This window comes from Hippocampus comes, unplaced genomic scaffold (assembly GCF_001891065.2).
Source record: "Hippocampus comes isolate QL1 unplaced genomic scaffold, H_comes_QL1_v1.1 scaffold68, whole genome shotgun sequence".
In the NCBI taxonomy this organism is placed as follows: Eukaryota; Metazoa; Chordata; class Actinopteri; order Syngnathiformes; family Syngnathidae; genus Hippocampus; species Hippocampus comes.
Window position 1 is genome coordinate 4813899 of NW_017805625.1, and position 11455 is coordinate 4825353.

The 11455-nt window shown below is 42.3% G+C and overlaps 1 protein-coding gene across 1 annotated transcript in view; it reads left to right on the forward strand.

Moving 5' to 3' along the window:
* The window catches only part of srgap3 (SLIT-ROBO Rho GTPase activating protein 3), a 50906-nt gene extending 46410 nt beyond the window's left edge, over window positions 1–4496 (forward strand). Inside the window, exons 16-22 of the mRNA XM_019881324.1 lie at window positions 1208–1313; window positions 1623–1850; window positions 1963–2036; window positions 2412–2592; window positions 2679–2828; window positions 2913–3228; window positions 3636–4496. Of these exons, the coding sequence (XP_019736883.1) occupies window positions 1208–1313; window positions 1623–1850; window positions 1963–2036; window positions 2412–2592; window positions 2679–2828; window positions 2913–3228; window positions 3636–4085 (1505 nt within the window). The 3' untranslated portion in view covers window positions 4086–4496. The remainder of the gene's footprint in view (window positions 1–1207; window positions 1314–1622; window positions 1851–1962; window positions 2037–2411; window positions 2593–2678; window positions 2829–2912; window positions 3229–3635) is intronic.
* Window positions 4497–11455: the final 6959 nt, after the last annotated feature.

Consider the following 11455-nt stretch of genomic DNA (forward strand, 5'->3'; position numbering starts at 1 on the left):
ATTAAAAATTCTTTTGAAAGAGGTGAGTCACTTCTTGTTATCCTGTCGCCTTTGATTCGCTTGAAAGCTACGTGGTTCTGTATCCCATCGAATGTCACCACTGAATGCTGAGTTGTGATTATTCATCAGGAGAAGATCCCTTAATAGACGACCACAATGAACATGATATCAACTCAGTGGCAGGAGTGTTAAAGCTTTACTTCCGAGGCCTGGAGAACTCCCTCTTCCCAAAGGAGCGTTTCCTGGACTTCATCTCAACCATCAGTGAGTCACCAAGCATTCAAAGCCATAGTGGCTGTGTACGTGTGTATGTGCGTGCGTGTGTGAATCTCTGTGATTTTGTATATGTGTGCAAACAAAACAGCCAGAACGGAAAAACATTGTTTTCTAGATTCTCAGTTGATGTGAAGACGAGAGTAGTCCACACACATGGAAGCAATCTGAACTCCAGTGCCCCCGGTGTAATACTTAGCAGAGAGCCAGTAGAAAGAAAGAGGAGTGATAAATGGGCAGGATGGGCTATAAGGCAGGATGGTGCATCTCTTAAAATGCAAGATAACTTAACTGCCTAACTGAAATGGAGTGTCACTCAGTATAAACAGTAATGCCAGATGGTGTTTACTGTTATGTTAGTGCAAATGTATCGTTTGTATTAGTATTAAAAGTAATCAAATGTTGGATAGAAAAAAACTTGCATGGCGCTAAAAGAGGTAATCAGCTCATTAGTGATTATAATACAGTGCACTAAAAATCATCTGTGGTTTTGGAACTGTAGGGTCACGGTTCAATTGGCAAACACAATATGGGAAAAAAAAAATCAAATACACTGCTCTGGCATATTTGCATCTGTTACTCTGGATGTTTTCGATCCATAGCAGGGCTCTGTCTCTAGCCCACTATAGTTGTTGGATGGATGCTACAGTGCTTTCTAACTCCTGCCAAGGTGCCCTTGATCTGATTCTTTATGTGGTGTGCGACATAAAAAAAGAATAGCTACAGCAGATTGTAAGTTGAATTTCCACTGAAAAGATTAAAATGTACCGGTAATTGCATTTTCAAAAATAAAGTGAAGCAGCACTGCTCCGACAGTGTCAGTTAAAACTGAGCATGACTAACTGAATGTAACGTAATCCTGTACTAAATGTCCTTTGCACGGGTAATACAAATCTCACCATTCCACCATTGTTTATATCCATCCGTGTTTCAGAGTTGGAGTCGGGAGCAGAGAGAGCGCATCACATCCAGCAGATTGTTGTGACGCTGCCTCGGACCGTCATCGTTGTCATGAGATACCTTTTTGCTTTTCTCAATCAGTGAGTTTCTTCTTCTCATTTTACAGTTAATGGGGAATATTTTGGTTTGTTGTTCATCCTTCCTAGTTAATGTCCCTCAGGGCTCAGCCATGGTTTAATTTTCTTTATACCTTCTTTGCATTGTTTCATCAAGTACAGAAATCTCATTTTACAGTTTTCAAACGTTCATTTGTACCTAACCAGCACCAAACAACAACAATTAAAACAACCTGAGTATTGGGAATGAAATTGTCTCCAATTTGCCCGACATATGCTTTGTAAATTTGTTTTCAATTATGTTTGGATACAAAGAATGTCTTTCTGCTTCAGTCTCTCCCAGTATAGTGATGAGAACATGATGGATCCATACAACTTGGCCATCTGCTTTGGTCCCACGCTGATGCCCATTCCCGACAGTCAGGACCCGGTGTCATGTCAGGCGCATGTGAACGAGGTCATCAAGACTATCATTATACACAATGAAGTCATCTTTCCCAGTCTACGTGAACTAGACGGCCCAGTCTATGAAAAGTGCATGACCGGCGGTGAGGAATACTGGTGAGTGAACTATTTTTAACACTGAATTCGAATTTCTCCCCAAATATATACACATTTACTTTGAGAAATACCAAATCAGTTTAGCATTAAATTTCTTTGTGTTTCACTGCAGTGATAGTCCTCACAGTGAGCCAGGAACTCTTGATGAAGCTGACAATGGAACTGAACCTCACACAAGTGATGAAGGTCAGCAACATCAGACTACGTCATCTTAGTTATCATTTAAACTACTTGAGAACAGTCACTTGCCCCCCATTTGCCCATTTTTTTTGGAATAAACTCACTGGCTGTAAGTAAGTGATGGAGGTGTTTTGCTTAATTTACTGACCTAGAAAATTTCCTGTACTTAACTGAAGGTTCTGACTGGGTTTTGGTCATCTTTGCTGAGATGGTGATGACATTACTCAAGCATTACTGACCTCTACTGGTTGACTTAGCAAATTGCATTGATCTGTGAACATCAACGCAAAGACCAAAAAAACCCCGAAACGCTCGATTAGCGTCTTTATAGCACTTGTTGAACGGTATTTTGTTTTATTTTTGTTGTTGTTTTTTTTTCAGAGGTTGAACAAATCGAGGCCATCGCTAAATTTGATTACGTGGGCCGCAGCCCAAGAGAGCTGTCATTCAAGAAGGGAGCATCTCTGCTTCTCTATCACCGGGCATCCGAAGACTGGTGGGAGGGCCGACACAACGGCCTGGATGGCCTGATCCCTCATCAATACATTGTAGTGCAAGACGTGTAAGTAACTTTTATGATTCAGCCCCAAAAAAAAAAATTGGGCTGTAATGCAGCCCGTCCTGACGACCGTGCTACTACTTTCACAGGGATGATGCCTTCTCAGACAGCCTCAGTCAGAAAGCAGATAGTGAAGCCAGCAGTGGGCCACAACTGGATGAAAAAAGCTCAACCAACAATGACGGTCCCTCACCATGTGAGCAATCACCCGATTACAGCTTTGGAGGCGTCAAGGGCAGGTCAGTAAAATTAACCCAAAATCCAAATAAAATCAACTCTTCTTAAGCAGTCGTGGTTTTCCATGTGATATATGTGCGGTCTAGGGTCCGATTGCGGTCCGACGGAGCAGCGATTCCTCGCCATCGCACCGGCACAGACACTCAGAGTCCAACCCGAGTTCCTGACACGCCTCCGCGGGCAGCTGCCTGTCCCGGCAGTCCCCACAAGATGTCCGTCAACAAGGCGCGTATGGAAAGCCCAGAAAAAAGGCGACTGGGGACCTTTGGTAGTGCAGGAAGTATAAACTATCCAGAAAGGAAGGCCTATCCTGAGGGCCATCCACTGAGGCCGATGTCAGGGGCCACTCGCCATAGCAGCCTTGGGGACCACAAGTCACTTGAAGCTGAGGCTCTGGCTGAGGTGAGACTGACATGTCAATTAGCGCCTCTGCTATTTCCTGTCTGTTTATGTTCTGCACAATCACATGAGAATTTGGTAATATGAGACCTAATGCGCTAGTTTTATTGGCGTGACACTCCGAATCTTCACCAAGACTGCCAATAATTATGAATGGCAGTGTGTAAACTGTTGTGCTTCCTACACTCTTCATCTGATTTTGGAATTAAATATCCTCAAATTCAATCTGAAAGTGTGCATGACCGTGTCCCAATATTTACGGGCATGACTGTGTGATACACATAAGTCAATAGTATTTTGAACATAAAAAAGTACGTAAAATGAAAATGTTCAAAATCGACAAATTGGTCAATTTGTACTGAGAGCATGACAGTGCGTAGCGTTATACGTCTGTTCTTGCCCTCAACCAGGACATCGAGAAGACCATGAACACGGCGCTCCATGAGCTTCACGAGCTGGAGCGACAGAACTCCGCCAAGCAGGCTCCCGATGTGGTCCTGGACACCCTGGAGCCCATGAAGAACCCAGTGAGCTCCGAGCCCGGCAGCCCTTTGCACACCATCATGATCCGTGACCCAGATGCGGCCATGCGCCGGAGCAACAGTTCCACCTCGGAGATGATGACCACCTTTAAGCCGGCGCTCTCGGCGCGGCTCGCCGCTGGCGCTCAATTGCGCCCGCCGCCCATGAGACCGGTACGCCCCGTTCCCACCCAGCACCGCTCAAGCAGCTCCAGTTCTTCTGGGGTGGGCAGCCCAGCTGTAACACCCACTGATAAAATGTTTCCCGGTAACAACACGGCAGCCGGGCCCGGCATCAACGTGTCCACCGATGGTGCTGACAAATCTGGTACCATGTAGCGAAGGTTAAATGGGACTGCAACTCCTGATTAATATTTTCGTTACTGATTTAATCTGTGGATCAGAAAGTAGAGCTGAGGGGTGGGCAAAATTTCCTACAGCTCAGGGAGATCATAGTCCAAATGGCAAAATCACCTCATTAAAGAGTAGATGATGAATGAACACTCTGGATCCAAAAGGAACAGAGGTAATGTTGGGTTATTTATAGACGGTGCGTTGGATTGAGGATTTCAATCAGCAGGTTGAGTTAAGTCCAGTCTGGTTTATAGTTACCACTATTGATGTGGTACAAAATAATACAACATCATTTTCTTCTATCAGGGTTCGCCACAGTCACTCGCATGACATATTTGGTAGTTTCCACTCCTGATGCCTTTCCGGCACGTGTAGCCTACCCATATTCCGTTGTTACCCACCGAGCCATCCAGCCGCCACCGACTTTTGCTAAGAATGCTACATTCAGTTTATCTACTTCAACTTCAGTCTGCAAATCTGTCCAAAATGGCGACCGGCTTCAGCTCTTCAGCCCTCTCAAAACCAACCCTTGATCCAGTGTCCTGGGTCCAAATAATGGACCCAACTTTGGGTAAAAGTAACCCAATTTGCTCAAAATTCACACTAACTAGCGAGTGGGTTCGAAAAACAAGGCGGAATTTATAGTGTGATACTGTAAACGGAACAGAATTCCACTTTCCACCATGAACTTCAGCTCTACAGATGCCATGTCTGCGCTTCATGTGGTAATGTTTATTGGGGACACATGGGGGTATCATAACGGAGGACAAAATTGACACTTTGAGGTCCAGTGTTCATTGTTGTGTTTGAGAAAATAAAACAGCTGGTAAATATGATTTTTTTTTTTTTTTTTCCTGGATGCCCTTCAAGAAAAACAGTTGCAGATGAATTTCCCGTGAAACAGCTTGATGCCGCTCATGTCGTTTGGCTTTCCAAACGCTCTGGGAAATGTGCAGCAAACCGATGCATTTATCTCTGTTTTCTGCCTGACTTTACTCATATCTGTCGGAAGCTCCTGTCGTGAAGGGTTGTCATGGTGACGCGGGTGGGGGTGGGGGGGGGGAGAAGGCTGCACAGGTGGAATAGCGTCAACCTTCGCCTTCTTTAAAACCGTTGATAACCACAGCACATGTGTGCAGACATTATGCATATGTATCAGTTTTTACCTCAAGCTACTAAATCTGCGTCTGTAGAGTCCGATGATGGACTTCCCAGTGCTGCTTCAATGCATCATTTGGACTAGTGAAGACATCAAGGCACACTGGGGGTGGGGGTTGAGTGGGGGGGGGGTGCGACAATGTGCTTGTTAACCGGTGGAAGCATCGTGCTTGTGCTGTAACGGCACACGTCCAACTGTCACGGTGCCCGTCATGTGCACACTGCATATGACAGACACAAGTAATGAATCTACTAATTGCTTTAGTAAATGTGTAAATACAGTGGTTTTTTTTTTTCTTTGTAAATGTTTTGAATTTGTCTAGACTTAATACTGAAAAGGGAGATGATGGACATGAAGGGTACTTGAAAATATTTCAACCAAACAACTCAGTACAATACAAACATATTTTCTTGCTTTGTGAAATCATCTACCCCGCTGTCGTGTGTGCTGTGAATCCAGTTGCTCAGTGTACGATACTAAGTTGAATCGATTCACCCTTATATTCTTGATAAAAATCTCGGGAAAAAAAACTTGAATCTTTTCAGAGTAGCACGGTGTGGGATTGCCGAGCATATCTGCTTCATAGTTACGGGATCGAGGTTCGAATGTGGGCTCTGGCCTTCCTGTGTGGAGTTGACATCTTCTCCCCGTGCTTGCATGGGCATTTCTCCATGTGCTCCGGCTTCCGTCGTCATCATACAAACATGAAAGTTAGGTTCATTGAAAACTAAATTGTCCAGAGGTGTGAATGGCTGACGACCAGTTCAGGATGTAATCTGCTTCTTGCTCATTCAGCTGGCATAGGCTCCCGCTCACACACACACGAGTGAGGAGGGGTCGCGTAAAAAATGGATGGATGGATGAACTGTTTCATGTTCTACTAAGCAATTTAAGTTGAAAATGATCCACATACAACAGAGTGCTAAAAAGGAGGCCGGGCATCACACTGTCAGTTAAGTTCAGTTTATTAACAATGTCAAGTTTTGAGTGCAGCAGCATTTGTTGATTCAATTGTTCTGCTCTAATTTTGTTAAGAGTGTAACGACTTTGATCTATAACAACTCTGGAGTCAGCATCAGAGTGCATGCTTTCTGTTGTAATGTCGGCATAATTGATGAAATGCTTTTATGATTGGCTGCAGCAGGGCAAACTTTTCACTTAAAACATTTTGATTAGACTCTGGCTGATATTGACCAATTAATCCGCTTGTAGCAAGTAGCGCACATATAAAAACGTATGATACTCAAGCATGCAGACCAGGCACTTTCTCAATGTAAAATGCTATTTTATTTCCTGCCATGTACTGCCAAAAAATGGGCAGCATGGTGGTCGACTGGTTAGCACGTCGGGCTCACAGTGCACAGGTGCAGAATTCGGCTCCGGCTTTCCTGTGTGGAGTTTGCATGGTCTCCCCATGCCTGCGTGGGTTTTCTCCGGGTACTCCGGTTTTCTCCCACATTCCAAAAACATGCATGACAGGCTGATTGGGTACTCTAAATTGTCCCTAGGTGTGTTTGTGAGCACGGATGGTTGTCTGTCTATGTGGGCCCTGCGATTGGCTGGCAACCAGTTCAAGGTGTCCCCCGCCGACTACCCGAGGACAGCTCGAATAGGCTCCAACACGGCCGCGACCCTTGCGAGGATAAGCAGATTAGAAAATGGATGGATGGATACTGTCAAAATTAGACCATCCTGAGCTTTCTCAATTTATTCTGGCCACCTGCTCTCCCTGCTGGTTGCTGATGGTACTGTCTTGTCATGAACCAGTGGAAACATCAGCAGCACAGCCTATTCAGCTCAACTTGTAAAAAGATATACTTTAGTTATGTATGCCTTTGTCACACAAGACTTTTGCACCAATTAAATTGTATGTACAAAATATGAGAATGTTCATAAGAGAACATGAAAAATACGATCATGTTAGACTGTTTTATTTATACAGTAATGTACAAATAGAGCTGGACATCTAGAGTGCCTTTTGTGCACCACATTGATTTTTTTTTCTTTTTCTTTTTTTACTTTTGTATTACAATTTTAACACGTTGTCTATTAGTTGTCATATTTATTATGAATGTTCCTTTTGTATGATTACTCTCTATTGCTGTTTTTGCAATAATTTGTCCAGGGTCATTCTGAACTGCTTTTCTGTGCTGGGTGAGAGATAAAAAGTAAATTTAAAAACCACTATGCACCTAATCTACTGGTTGCCAAATTCAGTAGAGTCTTCTCAGAATATTTATTGCATCTTGTTGTTTTCCCCGTGACGTGTCTGTGCTGTGCCTGAGCCATAACTTCCTCTTTTCTCTCCCTTCTGGTACAAAGCAAAGGCGTTGCAGTATTGCTGGCAAACGCACAAATGAGGGATACTACTTGTAGAGCTTAAAAGGCACTTACTTCCTCTGTGTTTTTCCTCCATGGGATGTAAAAAGTCTCTCCTGAAACGGTTGCTGAGCAGGTGCGATAATAGGATTAAAAACAACAACCACAAAAAAATCTAGACAAAAAAACATTGCTGTAAGATAGACGACTGTGCCTGTCTTGTTGTGATGATGGAATGTGAGTTGTTGTCAATCTTCTCTTTTATTGTTCGTCTAGTGGTGTGTGTGTCTTGGTTAATTAGAAGCCTGTGATATACCTTACCACAAAGTGGATGTTGAAAAGATGTGCATCCAAATAAAACCATTACTGCTCAATATTTATTGTAATTATTTCAGATGCTTCTAAATACAATGTACGGTATGTTGATGAACGTTTCCACAAGAGGGTCCAGTCCAAGCTATATATAAAATATATAACTGCAAGGTCAAAAGTAACCCAGCACTGGGTCCAAAACCAACAGTTTTTAAGAATGTTTCATTAGATTTACTTGAACTTCAGTGCACAAACTGGCGACCAGCTTCAGTTCTTTGTCTGCTAAATCCAATCTTCACCTCTACCCAGTCTGATCAAAATCCACAGCTACCCGGCGAATGGGTTCGGAAAACAATCCAATAATACTTTGTGTGTATAAAAAAATATTAATGACAAAAGGTTTGAGATTTGATGTATGGCAGAGAGGTGTTACTTTAAAGCTGAAGTCAAGTCAAAAATGTTCTTCACTCAGTCCTCACTAGTTTAAACACGGTATACGGATTAATACTATGTTTATGGAATTTGGATTAGGCAGAAAAATCCTGTCGTTTTTATCCATCTCACGGGACTGCCAGTTTGCCTTGTTTTGCCACTTGCTGTCGACTGAAAATAACATCCCAATGCCTTAGGGCTGAGCTTGCGAACGTCACGGCTAACCTGTTTTCTGGGTTTGGCCATGTGACCTTTAAAAAAATATACCTCATCCTGCAGGAAACGATATCTTTTTTTTTTTTTTCCCATTATTAATGTGCTATAATCTACTGTGGAGAGAAATGACCGAATAAATTTGGACTTCATACCGGAATTGGTAAGTGTATGTTTTTCTTCAGGCAGTTTTCATAATGCCAGTGTATTTTTCGTTAGTTATTTGCAGTTCTTATTGTGGCCACATGATGGCAATAAAGCATTAGTGCAAAAATGCAAGGAGGTTCGAGGCTGTGGAGCTGACTGGAATGCAATCTGTGCCACCACGGAAATTACAAACCAGTGTTCAGAAAATGGTATCCTGCTTAAAATACACGATTAAATTACCTCTATAGTCCAACAGTTAGAGTGACGGAGCATGAACAAAATCCAATTTGTTCCACCTGAAAAAACTGTTCAACAAGAACATGTCCAACAAAACTGAAGTCACCCAAAGAGCACAAATCTGCTGCTGTTTAGGGAGAAATTTCGACGTCTGACACCTTCAATTAAGGGCCTATGTTTTGGGGAAAGCTCAGGAATACCGTTGTTTGTTGCAGATTACTGATAGACTTCATTCAACACAAAATCTGAAATTATGATTCTCCAACAAGGTTGAACGAGGCCTCGCCATTGGCTCTATTTGTAATCAAAACGTAAAACAGCGCGAAGGCAACAATAAGGTATAATCAATGAGTGCAAGTCACAGCAGAACAAAATGATCGTAAATGTACTTTCTGCCTCTACCTTCACCTCCTTGGCCTCATCAACAGGGAGGTTCTCTTCAATTATGGAGCCCCTGGGGTGCTCCTGGTGAGCTGGGCGATCATTCATTTTCCTAATCACAATGAAATTGTGTAAACAAGTGGAAGTCATGTTTAATTTATTTCATTTATTTCATTTCCTTGTACATGTTTGCGTGGTAACTCGCAGCTTGTATTTTCAGGTGAGTCCCATTAAGTGATAGAGCATACGATGAAAACAGGCTAACATTTTAATTTTTAATTTTTTTAATAAGGTCTTGGTTAACATGATTGCACCATCTGTGGCTACTAATTCCAATGTGACTCCAGAATATTTGTATTATTTACATAATTGAAACGGTGGAAATTTGGTCAGCATGTCTTTCCTCGGAGTCATTGGGTTTTGGGTTTGAATTTTAGCTCATGATTTCTTGTGTGCGGTTTCTTCTCTGTGTTTTTGTTCATTATCTCCAGGTGCACTTGGCTTCCCTCCACTTTGCAATAACTTCCATTTAGAGTCATTGAAGACTCTAAATTTTTCTACAAGGTGTGGAATTGACAATTGACGTGCAAGGTGACCAGTCTAGGCCATTCTCAGAATTTTGTTGAAAGTCTGCAGCAATGTGCTCCAGCTCACCTATGACCCTAAAACAGACAAGCGGGGGGAAAATGAACAAATAATCATAGTTAAACATTGATTTTTCGCATTTGTCCTCATCTTCAATAACAGACTCCACAACCATGTCAAAAACTAATGATGAAGGTACTGTTGGACGGAGCACATGGTGTGTCTTTTTTTTTTATATCTTGGTGCCCACTGTAGCAGATTAGCATTCATCTAAATGATGAATGTTAACAGGGCAACCAAGGATTCTACTTTGATGCATTAAAAAAAAAAAAAAAAAAAAAAAATGAAAGCTAAAAATGCTGTCTGGTAATTGAAAAGCGTCACGCTTCGCTTGAATGGAAACAATCATCACACTTTCAAGGACTGAACATTTTATAGCCTAACAACCACCAAAAAGATCACAAATGCCTGTTGTGCATATAAAATGTCACAGTACCTCGAGTCACTGATGGTGTAGTGGTATCCTCGTTCGTTTGACTTGTGTGCGGGCAGTGTGGGATTGTTTCCCACTCTGTGACGGTGCGGATTTGGGTGTGAATGGTTCTTTGTCTCTATATGTGCCCTACAACTGCCGACCTTTTCAGGGTGTTACCTGCCTGCCTCCTGGGATAGGCTCCAGCACCCCTCTGTGACCTGTTCAGGATAAACAGTGTTGACATCTAGCTATCGTTCGATCAATTGATAGATATACAAATTTTCAGCAGTTCCGGCCAAACCCCATGCAGGTCACACCTGTGCACTGCGTACAATGACACGACTGGATCATGACTTGCACAATGCTTCATTAGGAATCTCCTCATATTGACTGAGTGTTTGGATTTATAATCTGCCATTCCATGTTCTTCACGTGATGTGACTACAAAGTACTTTACATTTTTAAAACTATTTCACAGATAAACTAATGCTGTCTGGATTTGGTTTCACGGGAGGGCTACATTCCTTCGGGCATGAGGAAGTTAATGAATTTGTTCCACTGATCCATGGTGTGCCGCGAGAACTTGCTTTGGGCACATATTTAAGTGAAAACACATTGTCTGCCCCCGCATAGCGTCTTTGCTTCGAGACCCTCAACAATGCACAAATCTGCAAGAAATCATGAATTTAAACTTCTGAGGATGTTTCCTTGATGCATTTCTTATGTGGAATGTTTGATTTCCATCAAAGTGGTAGACTTACCACGTGTTAGCTAATACCATCTGAACAAGACTTCTTCCCGAAAGCGGTCTTCATCTTTGGGGATCCAAAATATGAAAAATATTGGAAAAAAAAAAGTGAAATTCACGAATATGCAAATATGTGCCTATGCAAGTTTGTAATAACACCAATCACCACTAGATGGAAGTCAACGTTTATTTGATAAATATATTTGAAAGGTGTTTATTTCTTGAGATAAATTGAAAACAAATGTTTACTTTCATGGTTTGACAAACTATTCAATACAGAGCGAGTGTGCATATTTCACATTATTTCTCTTCTAGCTGAAGTTCGCTGCAATAAACCAATTCATTTT